The sequence below is a fragment of the Mustelus asterias genome, chromosome 16 (assembly GCF_964213995.1).
Source record: "Mustelus asterias chromosome 16, sMusAst1.hap1.1, whole genome shotgun sequence".
Lineage (NCBI taxonomy): Eukaryota > Metazoa > Chordata > Chondrichthyes > Carcharhiniformes > Triakidae > Mustelus > Mustelus asterias.
In genome coordinates, this window is record NC_135816.1 from 76,610,439 (window position 1) to 76,635,133 (window position 24,695).

General features: G+C 42.3%; 1 protein-coding gene and 2 non-coding genes across 3 annotated transcripts in view; 2 read left to right on the forward strand and 1 right to left on the reverse strand.

Annotated features, from left to right (window-relative positions):
- LOC144505369 (ran-binding protein 17-like) overlaps positions 1-24,695 on the reverse strand; it is a 1,005,849-nt gene that overhangs the window by 332,214 nt on the left and 648,940 nt on the right. The window contains exon 20 of the mRNA XM_078231487.1: positions 19,172-19,275. Coding sequence (XP_078087613.1) covers positions 19,172-19,275 — 104 coding nt within the window. The remainder of the gene's footprint in view (positions 1-19,171; positions 19,276-24,695) is intronic.
- LOC144505682 (U1 spliceosomal RNA) lies at positions 6,504-6,661 on the forward strand. The gene has a single exon (XR_013499837.1). It is a non-coding gene; the product is annotated as a U1 spliceosomal RNA (small nuclear RNA).
- On the forward strand, positions 24,186-24,377 carry LOC144505696 (U2 spliceosomal RNA). Its single transcript, XR_013499843.1, has one exon. It is a non-coding gene; the product is annotated as a U2 spliceosomal RNA (small nuclear RNA).

Sequence of the window (24,695 nt, forward strand, 5' to 3'; positions counted from 1 at the left end):
AACATTCAGATGCGGACTGCAAAAGGTGTGCAACCTTTTCTACCTTCATAATATATGAGGCTTTATTCAAAGGCAACCCAAATACCTACCAAAATCGACAAATGTTGAGGTGCACCAGATAACAAGGGTGAAGACATAACGAGTAGTATACATGGAGGCTTAATAACAAGCAAAAAGAGGATGAAAAGATGAGCTAAGATCTTTCCTCATCCACTCACTCTTGAGACACACTTTGTTGAATTCACTAATGTGAAGCTGAATGGAGCATTGAACAAGTACACTCCATAGGGTATTGAATTCCAAACAGAAAATATTTACTTCTAAATGGCGATTATGAGCTAGGAAATGTAGGAACAGATCGGGTCTTCCAAAAGTCTTCTCTCTTTTCACTTACTGGCTGGGGCCAATTTCTTAGATCCCTGGCAGCAGCCTCCTTCTCTTCCCACCTGGGCCTCAGGTAGGAAAATCAGAAACTCACCTGACTGGCCCTGTGCCCCTCTCAACAACCATCTGACCAGACAAGCCTCGTTCATCTGAAAACAACTGAATGGGGTCTCTGCCGACAGATTTGACAGTAGAACATAGAAATAGAACATAGAAACCCTACAGTGCAGAAGGAGGCCATTCGGCCCATCGAGTCTGCACCGACCACAATCCCACCCAGGCCCTACCCCCGCATATTTTACCCGCTAATCCCTCCAACCTACGCATCCGAGGACTCTAAGGGACAATTTCCAACCTGGCCAATCAACCTAACCCGCACATCTTTGGACTGTGGGAGGAAACCGGAGCACCCGGAGGAAACCCACGCAGACACGAGGAGAATGTGCAAACTCCACACAGACAGTGACCCGAGCCGGGAATCGAACCCGGGACCCTGGAGCTGTGAAGCAGCAGTGCTAACCACTGTGCTACCGTGCCGCCCAAGTACTGTGGCAGAACATCAATGCAGGGCTGTGGTGTGGGTACAACGGCTACCAAGGTGATCACTTGCTGTCCTTTATGCATTCATCTTTTGAGTCTGGTTGTGATATCCTCTCCCCTTCCTCCTTGGAAAAAGAGGGTTTTTTCTGCGCTAAAAGGCAGAGTATCGATTGCTAGTGTCTTCTGAAAGCTTCCAGAGCCAATTCTATTCATGAACAAAAATATATTTTTTGACTAAAGAAACCTCTAAATATTTTCCCCCTAATTCAGCAGGGAACCCCAATAGCTTGAGCCTGGTATACAAGCATAACAATGCAACTTGAGCTGTTTGGGATATCAAAGGTTTTGCCATTTGAGTAACATATTCACATTAATTGGAGAACTGACTGGGGGACTGAGTTGTGGCAATGCTGATTTAAGCAGGATACAGAGTTAAATGCCATCAAATTGGCTTGATGGAATTGTAGTATTACATCAAGACTACTTTACCTGCAGCCATTTGTCCAGTTTAGCATACAATCCTACATTAACTCTAAATATGCAACCAGAGAAGCCATAATAGGTTATGTGAAAAATGTTGATCAATGAAGTGCTGAGCTACTGGAAACAATGGAAACTGAATACTCATAACATCTGCTCCCATTTTCTTTTGTTTGTGTATCTTTTTGTGTTTGTTTCTGTAGTAACTGGAGGTGACTCGATGTGACTCCAACAACAAAGCTTTTATTAAACTAATATAATACATACAAGAAAAGAGTCTGAAAGAACGTATGCACAGGTCCAGTCTCTTCTACTCCCGGACTCCAAATGAGTTTCACTTCTTGCCGAGTCTCCACCCTCCCTGGCAAATCTGGAAATACCAAATCCAAGGTGTTGCCCATTAGCAATTCAGCTGGCGCAACCCAGTTGGTTTCGTTTGGTGTAGTATTATACGATAACAAGAAACATGCCAAATGTAAATTAGTGGAATTCACTGCCCAGTGAAGCAGTTGAGGCAACCTCGTTGAATGTTTTTAAGGCAAAGATAGATTTTTGAACAGTAAAGGAATTAAGGATTATGGTGAGCGAACGGGTAAATTGAGCTGAGTCCACGAAAAGATCAGCCATGATCTTATTGAATGGCGGAGCAGGCTCAAGGGGTCAAATGGCCTACTCCTGCTTAGAGTTCTTATGTTCTAATGTAAAGTCAGTGGCCGGTGAGCTTGCTTTTTCACAGAAGCTTTAAATGTTTATGTGGCTCACTCTGTCAAATCATTTGAGGCTGTGTGATATGGGGCTGAACGAATGTGGCATATCCCATTTGACTTGACAAATTTGTGGAACACCTCAGCTGTAAATGCAGTGCTATTGTTTGACGCTAAGACCTCAGGGATGCCATGAATGGCAAAAATCTGCCGCAACCTGTCGATGGTGGCTGCAGCCGTTGTAAACTTCATTAGACGGACATCTAGCCATTTTGAATGTGCATCAACCAGGGTGAAGAACATGTGTCCCATGAACGGTCCAGCAAAGTCCAAGTGCAAACATAGCCATGGCCGGCTCTGCCACTCCACAGGACGCATATTTGCTGTTGGCGGCAATGACTGGATTTGCCAATCGAGAAATTGGCTAATCATTTTTTCGATTTATTTGTTGATGGCAGGCCCTCAAACATAGCTTCAGGCCAGTGCCTTCATCCTACTTTGCCCAGGGTGTGCATCATGCAGCTCCTGTAGTAAAAGCCTGCTCCTGTAGTAAAAACTATATGGCAATATAGTGTGGGATGGCACTATAACACAAGCACCCCCCACAATAACACGCTATCCTCACGTTATCTCTGTCCTACACTGGAGGTAGGGTCTGATCTTCTCTGAACTGTCATATTGCAAACCTTGCAATACTAAAGTAAAGTATATTTATTAGTCACAAGTAGGCTTATATTAACACTGCAATGAAGTTACTGTGAAATTCCCCTAGTCGCCACACTCCGGTGCCTGTTCGTGTCAATCCACCTAACCAGCATGTCTTTCAGACTGTGAGACAAAACTGGAGGACCCAGAGGAAACCCACGTAGACACGGGGAGAATGTACAAACTCCACACAGACAGTAACCCAAGCCAGGAATCGAACCCGGGTCCCTGGTGTGGACTGAGCCACCGTGCCCCCCCTATCCTCACAATTTTGGAGAGCAATGGATCCCTCTCGATCCAGGACTTTATATGGGCAGCTGAGACTGGCAATGTCTCTAGCTGGTGCAACACCAACATTATTTTTTGTGGCTCAGGTGGTAATGGTACAATCTGTGGCAGAGGGAGGCAGCTGAGTGCATCTGCATTCAATATTTGCGTCCCTGGTCTCAACAAAGCCCATTACTATATCCTCGCAGAAGTAATAGGTGGCACAGGCCTATCCTCTCGGAATAATCCTAACAGATGCTTGTGAAGTGATACAATGGTTAAGTGCCTTTCATGTGTATATTGATGAAACTTCTTCACCACATAGATTACAGCAAGAATCTCCTTGTCAATTTGAGAATATTTCTTTTCAGCATCAGATAAGGTTTTTGACCTGAATGAAATTAGCTTCTCTATTCCATTTGACATGCCCCCACTCAATATGGTGATGCATCACAGGAAACTACCAACGGTTTGGTTGGATCAAAATGTACAAGTAGTGCTGAGGACTGTAAGGCTTGCTTTACTTTAGCAAATGCCTCTGTTTGTGCCTCTCCCATTTCCATCATTGATACTTCTTCAGAAGCTGGGGCCAGAATCATGGACACATTCTGTAGAATCTCCCATAATAATTTACCATCCCAAGGAACGATTTTAAATCCGACACATCCTTATGCTGTGGTACTTCTTTGATAGCTTTCACCTTGTCGTCTAGGGGATGCAAACCTTGTCATCTACCTTGAAGCCAAAGTACGTAACCTCATCCGTCTGGAAGGTGATTGGATCCTGAACTTCCTAACTCACAGAAAGCAATCGGTAAGGATAGGCAACAACACTTCCTCCACGATCATCCTCAACACCGGTGCCCCACAAGGCTGTGTTCTCAGCCCCCTACTATACTCCTTATACACCTATGACTATGTGGCCAAATTCCTCTCCAATTCGATTTTCAAGTTTGCTGACGACACCACCATAGTGCGTTGGATCTCAAACAATGATGAGACAGAGTACAGGAATGAGATAGAGAATCTGGTGAACTGGTTCAGCAACAATAATCTCTCCCTCAATGTCAACAAAATGAAGGAGATTGTCATCGACTTCAGGAAGTGTAAAGGAGAACATGCCCCTGTCTACATCAACGGGGATGAAGTAGAAAGGGTCGAGAGCTTCAAGTTATTAGGTGTCCAGATCACCAACAACCTGTCCTGGTACCCCAATGCCGACACCTCTACTTTCTCAGAAGACCAGGAAATTTGGCATGTCAGCTATGACTCTCACCAACTTTTACAAATGCACCATAGAAAGCATTCTTTCTGGTTGTATCACAGCTTGGTATGGCTCCTGCTCTGCCCAAGACCGCAATAAACTACAAACGGTCATGAATGTAGCCCAGTCCATCACGCAAACCAGCCTCCCATCCATTGACTCTGTCTACACTTCTCGCTGCCTCGGCAAAGCAGCCAGCATAAGGACCCCATGCATCCCGGACATTCTCTCTTCCACCTTCTTCCTTCGGGAAAAAGATACAAAAGTCTGAGGTCACGTACCAACCGACTCAAGGACAGCTTCTTCCCTGCTGCTGTCAGACTTTTGAATAGACTTACCTTGCATTAAGTTGATCTTTCTCTACACCCTAGCTATGACTGTAACACTACATTCTGCACTCTCTCGTTTCCTTCTCTATGAACGGTATGTTTTGTCTGTACAGTGCGCAAGAAACAATACTTTTCACTGTATGTTAAGACATGTGACAATAATAAATCAAATCAAAGTGCATTTCACTAATTTTTAGCAAATGCCCACTTCTTTAAATATTTTTAGGATCTCTTCTAGGTTTCTCTCTTGTTCCTCAGGAGATGCTCCACTAATTCGGGCATTGTCCAAGTACATCACCACTTTGGGGGTTCCCTGCAACAAGCTTTCCATAGTACACTGGAAAATGGCACCAGCCCATGAGAACCCAAATGGCAGGCGAGTGTACTGACCCTTTGTGGGTGTTAATGGCTAGCAACCTTTGGGAGTCTTCATCCAGCTTCAGCTGCGGGAATTCATGCCTAAGATCTAACTTGGTGTACCCAAGATCCTCTGCTAATTTTGCCTCTATTCCCCGAATGGGATATCAATTTATCTGGGTTCCTCGGTTCTCAGTTAACTTATAGTCTCTACAGATTCTCACAATATGATCTGGCTTTATTTTATGACACCCAAGTCTTATAATCTTTTTAACTTCACTTTCACTTTATAATCAAGTGCATAAAACATTGGGCGGGCTCAGAAAAAAATTGGTGTAGCCTTGGAGTTCAAGTAAATTTTGGCTTTGACCCCTTTTATTCTGCTCAGTTCCTTCTGGAAAACTTCTGAGTATTTACACAGAGCTCTTGAAATCCTCCACCCCGAAATTCAATATCTCCAACCAGTCCAGTTTCAGTCAGTCTTGACCCATGAGACAAGGTCTGTGACCCTCAATCACTAGAACAGGTAACTGCTGTCTGGTTTCTAAAGATATCATTACTGCAACTTGAAAACAAGCTGTTTTCAGCATCTTTCCGTATAGGTTGATAAAATGGCTTCTGACTGACTCAACCTCAAGAGTTGCTGACCTTACTGGAGGTATCTGAATGCTTGTTCACTTATGACAGTGGCTGCGACTCCAATGTTGAACTCCATGTTTAGAGTTTTAGGGACCAGACCAAACATTCCAAGGTATATTATGCAACTGGACTCCAACGCATCGCTGGCACCAACACATCCCTCCCTGATGAGCTCAATGCATTCTAGGCACGTTTTGAGCAAGAGGTCAGCAAGAGCACGCCCTCCACCCTAGAAGCCTCGGATGAACCTCTATCTGAGGTCACCAATGTCAGATCACAGCCTTCTCGAAGACAAACCCATGGAAAGCAACTGGCCCGGATGGGGTACCGGGAGGAGCACTCAGATCCTGCGCAGACCAGCTGGATGGGGTATTTGCAGACATGTTCAACCTCTCTTTACAACAATCTGAGGCCCCCATCTGCGTCAAGAAGACGACCATCATCCCTATACCAGAGAAAAGCCAAGCAGTGTGCCTTAATGGCTATCGTCCGGTGGCTCTGACATCCATCATTGTGAAGTGCTTCAAAAGGTTAGTCATGGCACAAATCAATTCCAGCCTCCCCAATTGCCTGGATCCACCACAGTTCGCCTACCGCTGCAATGGTCCACAGCAGACACCATCCCCTTGGCCCTGCACTCAATCCTGGAACACCTAAATAACAAAGACACCAATCTGAGACTCCTATTTATTGACGACAGCTCAGCCTTCAACACCATTAATCCTACAATACTCACCTACAAATGCTGTAGTCTGAGGCTCACCTCCTCCCTCTGCGACTGGATTCTGAACTTCCCAGCCCACGGACCACAATCAGTAAGGAGAGGCAACAACATATACTTACCTGGCAGGGGAGAGTCAATGATCAGGCAGGTTGATCTCCCAGGATGAGGCTATCCCACCGCACTCCGGGTGTGCTGATGCCTGCAATGTCCTCAAATGCCCAACTCGACTGCAGAATATGTGGTAGTGGGGGTCTGCGTTCGCGCTCTTGGGGGCGGCATGGTGGCAAGTGGTTAGCACTGCTGTCTCACAGCTCCAGGGACCTGGGTTCGATTCCCAGCTTGGGTCACTGTCCGTGTGGAGTTTGCACGTTCTCCCCGTGTCTGCGTGGGTTTCCTCCGAGTGCTCCGGCTTCCTCCCACAGTCCAAAGATGTGCAGGTTAGGTTGATTGGCCATGCTAAATTGCCCCTTAGTGTCCGGGATGTGTAGGTTAGGGGGATTAGCAGGATAAATATGTGGAGTTTCGGGGATAGGGCCAGGGTGGGATTGTTGTCGGTGCAGACTCAATGGGCTGAATGGCCTCCTTCTGCACTGTAGGGTTTCTACGATGTTTCTAACACCTCCTCCATGATCATCTGCAACACCGATGCCCCACAAGGCTGCGTTCTCAGCCCCCTACTATACTCCTTATACACCAATGACTGTGTGGCTAAATTCCCCTCCAACTCCATTTTTAAAATTTTCTGATGACACCGCCGTTGTGGATCAGATCTCAAGCAATAACAAGACGACAGGAAGGAGATAGAGAATCTGGTGAACTGGTGCGACGACAATAATCTCTCCCTCAATGTCAACAAAACGAAGGAAATAGTCATCGACTTCAGGAAGCACAGTAGAGAACATGTCCCTGTCTACACCATAAGGCCATAAGACCACAAGACATAGGAACAGAATTAGGCCACTCGGCCCATTGAGTATGCTCTGCCATTCAATCATGGCTGATATTTTTCTCAAACCAATTTTCCTGCCTTTTCCCCATAATCCTTGATCCCCTTATTGATCAAGAACCTATCTCAGTCTTAAAGACACTTAATGACTTGGCCTTCTGCGACAAAGAGTTCCACAGGTTCACCACTCTCTGGCTGAAGAAATTCCTCCTCATCTCTGTTTTAAAAGATCGTCCCTTTAGCCCGATGTTGTGGCCTCTTGTTCTTGTTTTTCCTACGAGTGGAATCATCCTCTCCACATCCAGTCTATCCAGGCCTCACAGTATCCTGTAAGTTTCAATAAGATCCGCCCTCATCCTTCTAAACTCCAAAGAGGACAGACCCAGAGCCCTCAACTGTTCCTCATATGACAAGCTCTTCGTTCCAGGGATCATTCTTGTGAACCTCCTCTGGACCCTTTCCAAGGCCAGCACATCCTGAACTTCCAATTCAATTCAATGGGGATGAAGTAGAAATGGTCGAGAGCTTCAAGTTCTTAGGTGTCCAGATCACCAACAACCTGTCCTGGTCGCCCCATGCTGACACTATAGTTACGAAAGCCCACCAACGCCTCTACTTTCTCAGAAGACTAAGGAAATTTGGTATGTCCGCTACGACTCTCACCAACTTTTACAGATGCATCATAGAAAGCATTCTTTCTGGTTGTATCACAGCTTGGTATGGCTCCTGCTCTGCTCAAGACCACAAGAAACTACAAAGGGTTTGAATGAAGTCCTGTCCATCACACAAACCAGCCTCCCATCCATTGACTCTGTCTACATTTCACACGTCTCAGAAAAGCAGCCAGCATAATTAAGGACCCCCACACACCCCAGACATGCGGGTCCTTAATTATGCTGGTTGCTTCTTCCGTTGGGAAAAAGTCTGAGGACACGTACCTACCGACTCAAGAACAGCTTCTTCCCTGCTGCCATCAGACTTTTGAATGGACCGACCTCGCATTAAGTCGATTTTGCTCTACACTGTAGCTAGTTATGACTGACAGTAGTATCACCTTTTGTTTTCCTCAGCAGTGATCTCATTAGCCACAAAGAATTAAGTTTATTTGTTAGTCACAAATAGGCCTACATTAACACTGCAATGAAGTTACTGTGAAAATCCCCTAGAATTAACATTGCCTTTCGATATGTTGCCCCCAGCTCTCAACCTCTGGGTCAAATGGCTCTATTTTCCTGATTAAAGGCAGCTTAAGGGTGTCTGTATCTGTTTCTTCTTAGCTTCGATGATCACTTTCCTCCTCCTCTAACTAAGCAGCCCAAGGGAGCAGCACATCTCCTGACGACTGATGTACTTTTTCCTTGTAGTAATTTGGAGGTGACTGGATGTCTCAAACAATAAAGGGTTTACTAAATTAACATAATATATAAATTAACATAATATATTCAAGATAAAATTCTGATAAAAAGTATGAACAGGTCTACTCTCTTCTGCACCTTGGCTTCATCTGAAGTTCTCTCCTTCCCACGATGTGCTCCCGACTGGCATGCTTCCCATGCATGCTTCCCATGCATGCTTCCCATGCATCGCTCCATTGGGTCTGGCCTGATCATGTGGCCTGCAAAGGATCACCTTTTAAAATGGCCAAATTACCACAGTTTTGTCTTTGGCCGCCAGTTGTTGGTGATGTTTCTAGTCTAACAACTGTTAAATTAACTAAGCACACCCATTTCTGACAAAGGCTCACTCAAATGTCAACTTTGTTTATAGAATCTAGAGTGCAGAAGGAGGCCATTTGGCCCATCGAGCCTGCTCCGACAACAATGCCAACCATGTCCCATCCCTGTAACCCAATATATTTACCCTCCTAATCCCCCGGACACTAAGGGGCAATTTATCATGGCCAACCAACCTAACCAGCACATCTTTGGACTGTGGGAGGAAACCGGAGCACCCGGAGGAAACCCATGCAGACAAGGGGAGAATGTGCAAACTCCACACAATCACCTGAGGCCGGAATTGAACCTGGGTCCCTGGGATTGTGAGGCAGCAGTGCTAATCACTGTTCCACCATAGCCCCCCTATTCTTCTTCCTCAAATGCTGCCAGATCTGCTGAGTGTTTCCAACATTTTCTGCTTTCAATTCAGATTTCCGGCATCTCAATACCTTGCTCTTATAGAAACAGAATGGTGTTGTTGTGATACTGAATGGTAGAGGCAAGCATCCAGGTGAATCAGACAGGATTAAGCTTTTGAGAATTCCCCCAATCGGAAATTAAAGGCTGAAATTATAAGACTGTAATGATGCACAGGTGCTTCCCTTGCTTTGGCATAACAGGAGCTTGAATGAGTGCTCTTGCAAATCTATTTCTAATGGGAGGAATGGGTTCCTACAGCCTACCCCTGTTCCTATACTACTATGTTACCTATACTCCTTAGCATGCTATATCCTTTGGTTGTAGATCTTGCTCGAGAATAGTAATAATCCAGAACTCTGTTTATTTTTTAATTTGTTCATGGAAACCGGGCATCACTGACTAAGTCCGCATTTATTTCCCATCGCTAATTGCTCGAGAAGATGATGGTCTTGAACCACTGAAGTTCATGTGGTGCAGATACACCCAACGTATTGTCAGGAAGAGAGTTCCAGCATTTGACCCAACAACAATGAAAGAACAGATTTCAGCAATGGTGATTCTGAAAGTTATGGGGATATAGGCTGGAACTTTCTGGCTGTTCATGCCTGCAGGATCTTCTGGTCCTGCCAACGGTGCTCCCTGCCGCGAGTTTCCCAGCAGTGTAGAGTGGAGTCAATGTGATCCTTTTGAGAGCAGCAAGACTAAAAGATTCCACGCTGGCCAATGGCGTGCCATCTTCCACTGCGAGAAAGCTGCTGCAGGGAGGCCAGAGTTTCTAGTCCATGGTTTAACTCTATGAATTGCTTTTCTCCTTTACTGTTGCTCTTATTTGTCTCCAATCTATGCAGTGACCTTCCTCAAACAAAATATGGAGCACACGGCTTCGCAGTGAAACATTTGTGTTGCGACCCATGCTTAAATCCAAGGACAACGTAATATTATTTTCTCCTGAAGCAGATGTAATTTGCTTTCTTACTTAATAAGGTCATAAGGGATCAGACCAACATTCATTCATCACAATCCTCTCACCCAACCAAACTAACAAATATTACATGCAAGCTTGCCTCACACTGAGTTTTGCAGACATCTATTTAAAAGAACTAGAAATCGCACCATATTCAGATTGGATTTTTGCTGCAAATTTGACAATCAGCCAGACCTGAGTGGGACAGTCACCTTGCAGAAGCAAGTTATCTGTACTACAGTATGTGGAAAGCCTTTAAATAAGAATGCATAATGTTTGACTAATCTTATGGTAAGAGGACAAAATGTTGAATACAAGATCTACTGAAAAGAATTGCTGAAGTTTAGCATATGGTTTAGCTTCATCATGTCCATACTTGTGACAGTGGATTGCCAAAAGAAATGATGTTGCAACTATTCTTTGTCCTTTAATTTCTTATTCACAAACAAATAAAAACATTAGAAAAAGGAACAGCTATTTGGCACTGTGGCCTGCTCCGCCATTCATTAAAACCATGGATGACCTTCTTCCTCAATTCCACTGCCCACCTTATTCCCAATCCTTTGATTCCATTATTATTCAAAATACCAGAATATACTCAATGACCAAGCATCACAACTCTTTACGGTAGAGAAGGTCCACAATCTTTCAAGTAAAGACATTTCAGAATCCACTTCTAAATGGTCAACCCTTTATTCTGAGACTTTGGACCTGTGTTCTAAATTCCTCAATCAGGGGAAACATGCTCCTAGCATTTACTCTATCAAGGCCCTCAAGAGTTTTAGATGTTTCAATAAGCTCACTTCGCATTTTTCTAAACTCTAGGAAATATAGGCCTTTTCAATCCAATTTCTCCTCTTGATCGTCACTTCTGATCTGGGAAAAAGCTTCCCACTGTTCACCCTATCTATCCCCTTCATAATCTTGTACACCTCTATTAGATCTCCCCTCATTCTCCGTCTTTCCAGGGAGAACAACCCCAGTTTACCCAATCTCTCCTCATAGCTAAGACCCTCCATACCAGGCAACATCCTGGTAAACCTTCTCTGCACTCTCTCTAACGCCTCCACGTCCTTCTGGTAGTGCGGCGACCAGAACTGGACGCAGTACTCCAAATGTGGCCTAACCAGCGTTCTATACAGCTGCATCATCAAACTCCAGCTTTTATACTCTATACCCCGTCCTATAAAGGCAAGCATACCTTATGCCTTCTTCACCACCTTCTCCACCTGTGTTGCCACCTTCAAAGATTTGTGGACTTGCACACCTAGGTCCCTCTGTGTACTCTTGATGGCTCTGTCATTTATTGTATAACTCCTTCCTACATTATTTCTTCCAAAATGCATCACTTCGCATTTATCTGGATTAAACTCCATCTGCCACCTCTCCGCCCAATTTTCCAGCCTATCTATATCCTGCTGTATTACCTGACAATGCTCATCGCTATCCGCAAGTCCAGCCATCTTTGGGTCATCCGCAAACTTGCTGATAACACCAGTTACACCTTCTTCCAAATCATTTATATATATATCACAAATAGCAGAGGTCCCAGTACAGAGCCCTGCGGAACACCACTGGTCACAGACCTCCAGCCGGAAAAAGACCCTTCGACCACTACCCTCTTATCCCAGCAATCAACCTAGTGAAACGTCACTGCATTCCCTCTAAGGCTTTCTCAGGTAAGGAGAACAAAATTGTGCACAATATTCAAGTGTGGTCTCTCAAAAACCCTATATATGTTCTGTAAGATTTTATTACTGTTATATCCCTTTGTAATGAAGGTTATTACACTATTTTCTTTATTAACTGCTGCACCTACATGTTAACATCCGTGATTTGTGTACAAGGACCTCTAGTACCAACATTCTGAGTCTCCCACCATTTAAAAAAATATTCTGCTCTTCTGACCAAAATCCATTTAACTAATCCTCAATCCATACTAACATGTTGCCCCCATCCCATTTGAAACTCCAAATATGCTACATTTACTGGCTCCGCCTCATTTATCCTTTTAGTTATAACCTGAAAAAAATTCTAATAGAGTTGTTAAATACAAATTTCCTTTCATGAATTGATGTCGACTCTCCTCCATCATATAATAATTTTCTAAATGCCTTGTTACCTCATATCTCGTGACAGATTATCAAAATGTTCTCAGTGTTGATGTCAGGCTAACTGGCTGATAGTTCTGTTTTCCCTTTCTCTCAATAATTCAGTTATGTTCAGTGCATTCTAATCCATGGGAAATGCTGTAAGATTAAAACCAATGCATCCACTAGCTCTATAGCCAGATTTTATACCTTAGCATCTAGGCCATCAGGCCCAGGGAATTTGTTGCCTTCAGTCTCATTCATTTCTCGAAGACTATTTCTTTATTAATGTTAATTTCCTTCAGTTCTTCATTTTTATGAGGTACCTAGCTCTGTATTACTCCCGGAATATTTTTCTGTCTTCTACAATGAAAACCAATACAAACTTTTTCATAGAATCATGGAAATGTTTGTCTAAACAGATTCATCGCTCCTTGAAAGTGGAGTCACAGGTGGACAGTGTGGTGAAGAAGGCATTAGGCGTGCTTGATTTCATTGGTCAGAACATTGAATACAGAAGTTGGGATGTCTTGTTGAAGTTGTACAAGACATTGGTAAGGCCACACTTGGAATACAGTGTACAGTTCTGGTCACCCTGTTATAGAAAGGATACTATTAAACTAGAAAGAGTGCAGAAAAGATTTACTAGGATGCTATCGGGACTTGATGGTTTGAGTTATAAGGAAAGGCTGGATAGACTGGGACTTTTTTCTCTGGAGCGTAGGAGGCTGAGGGGTGATCTTATAGAGGTCTATAAAATAATGAGGGGCATAGATCAGCTAGATAGTCAACAGCTTTTCCCAAAGGCAGGGGAGTCTAAAACTAGAGGACATAGGTTTAAGGTGAGAGGGGAGATACACAAAAGTGTCCAGGGGGGCAATTTTTCACACAGAGGGTGGTGAGTGTCAGAGGTAGTAGTAGAGGCGGGTATAATTTTGTCTTTTAAAAAGCATTTAGTTACAAGGGTAAGATGGGTATAGAAGAATACGGGCCAAACGTGGGCAATTGGGACTAGTTTAGGGATTTTAAAAAGGGGCAGCATGGACAAATTGGGCCGAAGGGCCTGTTTCCTTGTTGTAAACCTCTATGACTCTATATGGATATGACACAGTGATGCTAAAGTAGTATAGAAATGAATGATGAATCATATTTTACACAATCCCCATTTGTAAGCTGAAATGCAACAGTATTTGAACATGGAAATTTTCACAAAACAACATTAAGAGTCTATTTTTAAATGCAAATTGCAACATCACATCCACTGTGTTACTGGCAAGTAGATATTACTTGCATCCTCCCTGTGTTGGAGATTTAGCCACTGTGAGCGTTACTTTAAATTTATATTATGAAGAATGATTATAAATCAGCATTCGACTCTCCACCCACACCCACCCCTACAATCAAACAAACCAGAGGGGAGCTCATTTGTAACAAAAACAGAACATGCTGGATAAACTCAGTTGGTCTGGCAGCGTCTGTGGAGAGAAACAGAGTTAACATTTCAAGTCCAAATGTCCAAACTCGTAGAAGGTCATCTACATGCAAAATATCTGTTTCAAGTCCAAATTACCTTTCTACATAACTGGCAGAAGGGTCATTTGGACTCAAAACATTAACTGTGTTTCTCTCTACAGATGTTGCCAGGCCTGCTGAGTTTATCCAGTGTTTTCTGTTTTTATTTCAGATTTCCAACTTCTGCTTTTATGGGAGCTTATTTATCTCAGCCTCAATTGAAGTTCAAAGGTCACAGGTTCTAACAAAAACTCCTGCAAGTCCATTTAAAGCAAGAATGATTCAGAAAACAATAAGGCCAACATGTCCAACAAATTTGAGCCTCTTTCATAATTTGCCAGTAATCTCTCATTTCGCAAACACATTTAATTGTCTTTTGAATATATTTACACTGTCCATTTCAATAAAGTTCCTTGGTAATTTATTCAATATTTTATTACTGCTTTGATGAGATGCTCCACCTGACTTTCCTTCTTAGTCCTAATGTCATAATTTTTAACCTGTGTTACCCAGGATTTGAATTATTTACTTCAATAACCATTCATACATACCCCCAAAGGTCTTCAGATATATTTTTTAGCATTATTTATTGTCTGATTTCCGTTACAACTGTTCTGTCAGTTCATCTTCCAAAATAATCATGTTCATGTTATTAACATATGCGACAAATGTACTAACAAAAACAGCCTTTGAAACTATTTCAAAGTCAAGGCATGGGTAACAGAATGCATTTATCTTTAAATAAAAAATATTCATGATCTAAAGGATATTGCAAGGTTTTATATTTTTCTGCTTTACATTTCCTCTCCATTATTAATACAGCCAGCATCTAATAATGATACACAGGACCAGGGGTAAGCAAGGCAAATTAATTTATATACAAATTAGCTCATAATTTTATGTTAAATAATCTTATTACACTTAGTTGTAAGGATGCTGACATTGGCCTTTCAGTTTGTTCGGCACTGTAACACAGGCATGTTTTATCTAAAAGGCTGGATAGAGAAAGTCTGGCTTGGCTAAATGAAACAGCTAGTCAGGTGTTTGACTAGCTGTTTCTTGCTGAATTTCTAGATGCAATTAACACGCAAACTTGTGAGTGCTTGCCACTTGGTGAGTGGCAATCAGTCTACATAACTGAAGTTCCTCATCGATGGAACCATTTTTGTAAATCTTTTCCATGCCTTGTCCAATGCCTTCACTTATTTCCGAAGATCTGTGCCCAGAAATGGACATAATAGGTCAGTTGAGGCTGAACCAGTAGTTTTTGCACTGAATGTCTCTATTTAAAAAAGCCAGAATCCTGTATGCCTTTTTAACCACGTTTACGACTTGCCCTGCCACCTTCAATAATTTGTGCACACGATTCTCAGGGTCTGTTTGTTCCTACACCCATTTAGAATTGCATGCTATAGTTTATATTGCATCTCCTCATTCATCCTAGAAAAATGCATCACTTCATACTTCTCTATATTAAATTTAATCTGCCAGATGCCCACTGGTTCCACCTTCTTGTTCAAGTCCTCTTGAAATCTGTCATTATCCTCCTCACAGTTCACAACACTTCAAAGTTTGTTATTTGCAAACTTTAAAATTGTCTGGATCTATATAAAAAAAAAGTGATCCTAATACCAACCTGAGGGGAACCTCACTATAAACCTTTCTCCAGTTTGAAAAATAAATATGCACCACTATTCTTTGTTTACCACCACTCAGCAAACTTCAGATTCATGTTGCCCCTGTCCCATTTATTCCCTGGGCTTCAGTTTGCTGATAAGTCCATTACTTGGCACCTCATCAAACAACTCCTGAAAGTCCAAGCAGACCATATTAACTGCATTACCCTCATTAACCCTCTGTTACCTCATAAAATAACTTACTTAAACATTATATGCTCTTAGCAATTCCATGTTGGTTTCCTTAATTAATCCATACTTGCCCAAGTGACTGTCAACTTTCCCCTTGATTATTGTTTCTAAAAGCTTTCCCAACAATGAGATTGAACTAACTGCTCTATAGTTGTGAGGCTTTTCCGTTCACCCTTCCTTACAACATTTACAATTGTGCAGTCCTCTGGCACCACCCCTGTTTCAAAGGAGGATTGGAAGGTTATGGTTATTGCCTCTGCAATTTTCACCCCGACTTCTCTCATATACTCGGAAGCACCTGATCTGGTCCCGCTGTAAGATGCAGCAAATCCATCATTTGGATGAACTCCATAGGATACACAGACATGGCCAATTTCAAGTGGAACAGCGGACATTTTAAGGATAGTATTATTTTAAAAGGTTACATTCAAGCAAAATGGCTGCAAACTAGACATCGGAATATACAACCCCACCAGACCATCCAAGGAGTGAACAAAGGGGGCCATGAGTCGCGGCAAAGCTATCTGACAAGATTATGCAGAGGGGTGTCGATAGCCCTGACCAACTACAGGAGTGACAATAGAAATGGCAATGAATTTTATCCCAGCGATATAGAATAATGCCTCCATTAATGGGAAAACATTTAGCAGTTCCAGGAAACCACCTTGGAACTGTCCCAAGATGCTCTTCTATCTTAACAACAATTTTTTTCATTTCTCTGGTCTATTTTGTTGTCTTTTCTCTTAACACATAATTTTTCCATCACTCCTTTGTCTCTCTTAAACTTATTATATACTTGTCCTTTGTTGTCCTTTTCCTACTCCTTTTTACTTGAAGATATTAATTCCTTCTGTCCTCAACCTCTCTTTAAGTACTAAATGTTGGACAATCTGTCATGGTATCATTAACAGCTCTCCTGAACATACTAATAATCAAGTTTCCTTATGTTACAGTTTGTTTGTTGATTTTCCAATGTACACTAAAATAGCTTCAATTATTGGGAGAAAGCTTAATAAGGCAGACCCACATGGAGGCCAGTAGTGTCGCTGGAGTTGACTTTGGATCTTTAACTCAGCCATGGCATTAGTATCCGGCTTCTGTATTTCCTGGTCAATCCAAGAGCATGGGTGGGATGGCGTGCTGAATCTGTCAAAGGAAGGATTTCGAGTTAAGGGAACCCCGGCAGAGTCAGGATGGCCAAACTGCACATTGCTTCCTGTGTCTTCAGCAGCTACAGGAATGGAAAGGAAACCTGGGTCTGCTGTGGGGGCCTTGCTGTGGGTTATGAGTAACTGAAGTAAGATGATTTTTGCCAAGAGTGGGAGGAAAGATGAGCCACTCTGACTAAGCAGGTGTTGATGGAAATGCCTGAGGAAATGAGCAGTAAGAGTGCGGTCTCTCAAATTTGGAAACAATGCTCCAAGAGGTTCAAAGAACCCACCTACGCTCTCTGATTGTCCAGGAAATCTGGAAGCCGGATACTAATGCCATGTACGGCTGAGTAAAAGAATCATAGTGTAAGGTGAAGATATATAAACTGCACCCATGTCATGGTGAAGGTTCATGATGTGGAACTGCACCCATGTCATGGTGAAGGTTGGCAGTAGGGAATTGCAGATCAAGATGAGAGTACAAGAAGTTGAAAATTATGAGTTGAACCTCAAGAGCACACTCTCAGAAGTTCTCACCTAGATATGGCTGCACTTCTTCAGTTTTCCTGTTTGAAGGCTTCTCAGCCCGTCAGTTTCACTGAGAGGCAAGATGTAGAGAGCTTTTGAGCCTGTGACTTGGCTGTTAAAGCGAGAACGCAAGGTTAAATTAAATAGCAATTACCTGATTGCATATCCTAGTGGCTTTCCCAACAGTTGATCGGGGATCTCCTGCTTGGTGCCAACCCCAAAGTAAGCAGGAATATGTATCTGATGCCACTTTACAAGCATTCAACTCGGTGCCTGCACACAAGCCTGCCTCCGCATTTGGACATGTTCCTTGGGGTATTCTCAAATGAATGTACATAAATGAAAATAGAATCAGAGAATCCCTACATCGCAGAAGGGGCCCATTCAGCCCACTGAGTCTGCACCGACCACTATCCCACCCAGGCCCTATCTGTGTAACCCCACGTATTTACCCTTGCTGGTCCTCCCCCGACACTAAGGGGCAATTTAGTATGGCCAATCAACCTAATCTGCATATATTTGGACAAGACAAAAAAATTGACAAAGAGACAACATGAAATCTGCCAATCAAACTAATCTCTTGATGATCAGTGCCACTGCACGGCAACATGTTTCAACTTTGTCTCTCCATGTTTCTCCACTGCTAAATTAACCTACTCCACTGCTTGATTTTGCGCTGTTGATTACTATCCTCAAAGTAAATATTTTACTTAAAAGGCCACAATAATGTCACTAACTAGCCACAGTATTTACTACAATCCTTATTTTCTCTCCACTTCACATTCCTAAATCCATTCCATGTTTAAGCTCTTCATCAATATGCAGGCTTCTGTTCACTTTGCTCTGTCACCAGTTGTTTGGAGATGCATGAGAATCAGGCAGCCTTGTTCTGATGACCATCTTAATATTGTACAAGGCATCAACAATGAACAATGGAGTCATCCAATTTGAGCTCCATCAGGGAAATTAACCAACACTAATATTGTTCTGTGTTGCAGCAGCACAAATAGTTGAGTATTGGTCTCCTGTCTAAAAGTTGGAAGTTCTGAGCTTTTCTGAATGTCTATTAAATCCTGCTCACCTCAGTCAAGGGGAGTTATCAATCTGTCAAGTTGAGACATCCTACTTCAGAGGCAAAAGTAAAAATGGTCACCGCTCCACTCGTCATACTGAATAGTGTGTATCAGATAATCATAGAGGAGCCTAGGCCGTGGATCAATTTCCACTGGGCGATTGTATCTACATGAGGATGCACAATCTTAAAGGGTATCAAGTCAGCCCAATATCAAAATTAAAAAGTAATGTACATACTTACAATTTAAGACTGCCAGCACACACATAGCAGTGCATTGGATATCTTGGAAAAGTTTATTCATAGCTGACACATTAACAAAACTCTCGTTATCTCTGGAGATCTGAGAGTTTGACATTCACACATGACATTTTATTGTCCAAGTGGTTCATACAACAATGTAATTTTTAAATTACAGCAACATTTGGACTATTCTAAAATGGTGAATGGAAGTGCATATGGCAACTCGGATTACATTTTATTTTGCCTAATAAACAATGAAGACAAACATACCTTGGCCTCATCTTGCTTGAAATTGCTATTGAAGAGCTGTGTCAGGGTTTCAAATGTTGTAGTTAGTGGCAGCATGAACAACTCAAATTCATCCTCATCCTCACCTTAAGAATAAAATGAAAAATAAAAAATGTTTTCTGACAATACAAAATAGAACAACATGAACACAACGCTCTATTCAGTCTATAGTTTATCTTGTAATTTTGACATCTCCCAGCCAGCATCAAGATAGTTCTAGATGTCCGCCCATTCTAAAAATGTTAACACACAAGTTTCTGTTCCAATCACTAACGCTAACAATTCATTTCACAATTCGCTCTACATTAATTCTCTTCAGCTTTATGTCCCAAGTCTTTCACAATCAATATTTATGCTCACCTGGTCTAGATAACCATTCTTTTAACACCCTTTCAGTATTTTGAATGCCTCTATCAAATAAAACCTTAATCTTTACTGTTCTAATTAAAACAACCCCAATTTTTCAATCATTCTTTGCATTGGTATTTCTTCATATCAGGAACGCCCAATTTAGTTTGTTCCCTCAATATTCTTCCCATATTGTGCAAGTGAAAACTGCACAGTACTCCAGTGGTCTTACTAATATTTTACATTGATTCACCATTACATCTTAACATTTTTCTTCTATATTTCTTTCCATAAATGTAGTATTTATGGTCTTATACAATTGAGATTTTGCTTTTGTTGTCTTGTAAACCTGAACCACTAAATCCTGTTACTTTTCCTCATTCCCAGTGTAATGATTACCTATTACACAAAAATGTAGACTTTGAAGTCCTTCGGCTAGTTCTTTGCCCATCCTATCATCTTATTAGTATAACATTGTAGCTTACTTTAAATCTCAAGAATTATTTGCTATGGCTCCTATTTTAGTATCGCCTCCAAATTTCGACACAAGTCTCTCCACCACAACATCCAAATCATAGATATACAATGATCAGAAGCATTACCAGAACAAAATCCCATGGAACACCGATATCTAGAGCCTTTAACAGACTTTATTGAACTATTTAGTAGTTTCATCTTTAATTAAATGTTCCAATACTTTCCACGTCACATACAATAAACTAACTCACACATAATTACACAATTTAGCTCCATCTCCTTTTACAACTTGGGTAAGACGGATATCACACCAATTTTCATTCCCTCCGGACACAATTTCCTGGGCTTCCCCATTTCCCTCAGGATCCTTGGATGTATCCTATCAAGTCCGAGCATTCCATTCTCCTTTCGCTTAACTAACTTTTTTTTCTTAATTTTTCATCTTGCTTTTAACCAATTCCTACTCCCCAATATTCTTTTGTAAACTTTGATGTTTTGCTACACGGAGTGATTGAGACAGAGACCATTGCAACTATTAATGTGGATTAATCTTGCAAGTAAGATGCAGGGCTACAAGAGCATGTGGGGCAAAGCAAATAATTACTGATTGCTCTAGCAGAAAGCAGACAAAGGCACAAATGCAAAAGGCCAAATAACTTGTACCTGTGCTAGAGACTTTAATGGTTCTAGGAGGCAACAATGAAATTAGAAGAACGTAATAAACTGTGGTTAGAGGATTACATATAATTTTAGGCACTCCTTACAGGAGAAATATAAAAGTAATGGAGCATTATAGATTTACAACTATTACAATTATGAAGAAGAGCTTCAGACATTCAAGTTATTTTGAACACAATCGAGATGATTAAGAGGTTATCTCACAAGGTCTTCAAGATTATGATTAAATTAATCATCGTGTACTGTTTTCATTGAGAATTATGTGGGCCCAAATGTAAAACAACCACAAATGGAATTGAAAAGGTAGCAAAATAGTTCTTAGAGGGAGTTTTTAAAAATGAATTCATGGGATGTGGGCATCACTCCCGAGGCCAGCATTTGTTGCCCATCCTAAGTTTCCCTTGAGAAAGTAGTCAGCTGCTTTCTTGAACTGCTGTGCAGTCCCTGACATGTAGGTACTCCTACAGTGCTGTTAGGGAAGGAGTTTCAGCAGCACCGAAGGAAGGTAATATGTTTTCAAATCAGGATCGTGTGTGACTTGAAGGGGAACCTCCAGGTGGTGTTGCTCTTGCCCTTCTAGATGGTTGTGATCGTGGGTTTGAAAGGTGCTGCCCAAGAAACCTTGGTGAGTTCCTGCAGTGCATCTTGCAGGTTGTATACATGGGGGCCACTGTTCATCAGTGCGAGGGATTGAATGTTTGTCCTCGGGGTAGCAATCAAGCCGGATGCTTTGTGCCGGACGATGTAGAGCTTCGAGTGTTGATGGAGCTGCACTCATCCAGGCAAGTGGAGAGTATTTCATTACACTCCTGACTTGTGCCTTGTTGATGGTGGACAGGTTTTGGGAGGTGTCAGGAGGTGAGTTACTCACCGCAGGATTCCTAGTCTTTGACATGCTCTGGTAGTCAGTGTTTATATGGCTAGTCCAGTTCCGTTTCTGGTCAATGGTGACCTCCAGGATGTTGATAGAGGGAGGGTCAGTGATGGCATGCCATTGAATGGCAAAGGACGATGGTTAGATCCTCTCTTGTTGGAGATGGTCATTGCCTGGCACTTGTGTGGCATGAATATTCCTTGCCTTTGTCAGCCCAAGCCTGTCTTGCTGCATTTGGACATTAACTGCTTCAGTATCTGAAGAATCGCGAATGATACCGAATATTGTGCAATCATTAGTGAACTTTCTCACTTCAGACCTTGTGATGGACGGAAGGTCATTGATGATACAGCTGAAGATATTGGGCCTAGGTCACTACCCCGAGGAACTTCTGCAGTGATGTCCTGGAACTGAGATCATTGATCTCCAACCATCTTCCTTTGTGCCAGGTATGACTCCAAACAGCGGAAGGTTTTCCCCGATTCCCAATGACTCCAGTTTTTTCCAGGGCTCCTTGATGCCATACTTAGTCAAATGCTGCCTTGATGTCAAGGGCTGTCATTCTCACCTCACATCTGGAGTTCAGCTCTTCTGTCCATGTTTAAACTAAGGCTGTAATAAAGTCAGGAGCTGAGTGACCATGGCGGAACCCAATGAATGTCTGTGAGCACGATATAGCTGAGTATGTGCTGCTTGATAGCACTGTTGATGACCGCTTCTATCAATTTACTGATGTTCAAGAGTAGACCGATGGGGCGGTAATTGGCCGGATTGGATATGTTCTACTTCTTGGTGTGCAGGACATAGCTGGGCAATTTTCCATATTGCGAGGAGATGCCAGTGTTGTAGTTGCACTGGAACAGCTCAACCAAATTAGGATTAGACTGGAGTTTGGGTGAAAATATCTGATTTTCCAAATGGCTGCTCCTATACTAGTAAGTTTGATGCTTTTAATGCACTGCCACCAATCACAGATGAATAGTTTATTAATTAGAGGTTTCAAGAGTAAGCATGAGCAGGAATTAGAGCAGGTAGTAATGCTCTGTTAAATTGAAGAGTCCATGCAGAGATGGAGAATGGCCACATGGACAAGATGGGGAAGTTACTGTTATGCATGCGGAATAGTATCATTGCAATAATCAATGCCTTCAGGCAAGGAGAAGAAGAATGAGCGGAGAATTTTACATTTTCTCATCAGCAAATGTTGGCACAAAAGTTGTATTCAAAACAAAATCTCACGAATATTACTTTATTTTAAATTATACCCTCTGTATAAAAGCTGGAGTCTGATGATGCAGCTGTATGGAATGCTGGTTAGGCCATATTAGGAGTACTGCGTCCAGTTCTGGTCGCCACACTACCAGAAGGATGTGGAGGCGTTAGAGTGAGTGCAGAGAAGGTTTACCAGGATGTTGCCTGGTATGGAGGGTCTTAGCTATGAGGAGAGATTGGGTAAACTGGGGTTGTTCTCCCTGGAAAGACGGAGAATGAGGGGAGATCTAATAGAGGTGTACAAGATTATGAAGGGGATAGATAGGGTGAACGATGGGAAGCTTTTTCCCAGATCAGAAGTGACGATCACGAGCTCAAGGTGAGAGGGGCGAAGTATAACTCAGATATTAGAGGGATGTTTTTTACACAGAGGGTGGTGGGGGTCTGGAATGCGCTGCCAAGTAGGGTGGTGGAGGCAGACATGCTGACATCGTTTAAGACTTACCTGGATAGTCACATGAGCAGCCTGGGAATGGAGGGATACAAACGATTGGTCTAGTTGGACCAAGGAGCGGCACAGGCTTGGAGGGCCGAAGGGACTGTTTCCTGTGCTGTACTGTTCTTTGTTCTGTGGTACACTCCATTTAACAAATAATATTGAACAGAAATCCTTTCCAATACTGCTGAAATGATAAAGATAGAAGTCACAATAAGTGACAGACTGTTGTAAATATCAGTGTGAAGATTTGAAGCTCCATTATGTTAATTAAAATGGAGTAGTTTGATTGGCAGGTAGCAGCCTCTAACTCCTGGCAGAAAATTACAATCTTGAAGCTCAATTTCAATATGCAAGTGGAATTGTCTGCTTACAAGGACAAGAATAAGAAGTGCAAGCATCGACTTAACTGAAATAAAAATGGCAAATGGTGGAAGCACAAAGAGTTTGTAAGAGAAAGACAGGTCAGTGCTTTTGGTCATGAAACTTAAAAGTGAACCAATAATATGAAGGGCTACACCTAAAAGATTGAATCATACAGCGCAGAAAGAGGTAATTCAGCCCATTTCAAAGCAAAAATTCTCATCTCAGCCTTTTGGCTAGGATCAGGTGTGGTCTGCTGATGCTGTACTTGGCCGTGGCCATTGGGTTGCATTTAAGCTTCATTTTCATATGAAGCAATTTTTAAAAGCGGCATCTCGGCCTTTTGGCTAAGATGCAAATGAGATCAAGCCTTGGGGGCAGAGATGTCTGCCTACTCCAATCAGCTTGGCTCATGTAGATCAGGCCCAAGACAGGGTAAAGGGTCGCATACCCTGTCTTGTCAGCTTGGATCGGAAATGTCTCAACTTGTTGAGACTCTGAATTGGACTTGATTTGATTGAATTGGAAAAGTTTTAATTCTCATGTACTTCGCTTCTTGGCCTTTTGGCTAAGATCAAGTGTAGTATCGACATGCTGTACTTGGTTGAAGTCATTAGGTTACATTTTAGCTCCATTTGAAGCAATTTTTAAAAGCGGCATCTCGGCCTTTTGGCTAAGATGCAATTGAGATCAAGCCTTGGAGGAGGTGCAATGCCGACTCCAATCAGCTTGGATCATGTAGATCAAGCCCAAGACAGGAGGTGAGAGCCCTGTCTTGTCAGCTTGGATCGGGAATGTCTCAACTTGTTGAGACTCTGAATTGGACTTGATTTGATTGAATTGGATTTTTTTTTTAATTGTCATGTAACGTAATATGACCAATGTCAAATGTTTTGCAAATGTAGTTTGGATTTGACAGCCATTTGTTTATACTAGAAGAAAGGGTCAAACGATTGAGAGATTTTGGAGGGGTGGAAGTGGAATCTGCAGTCTACTGGCAAGCAAATATTCTTGAACTATAAAATTTGAATTATTCAGTAACTTGAATTTAGTAACGA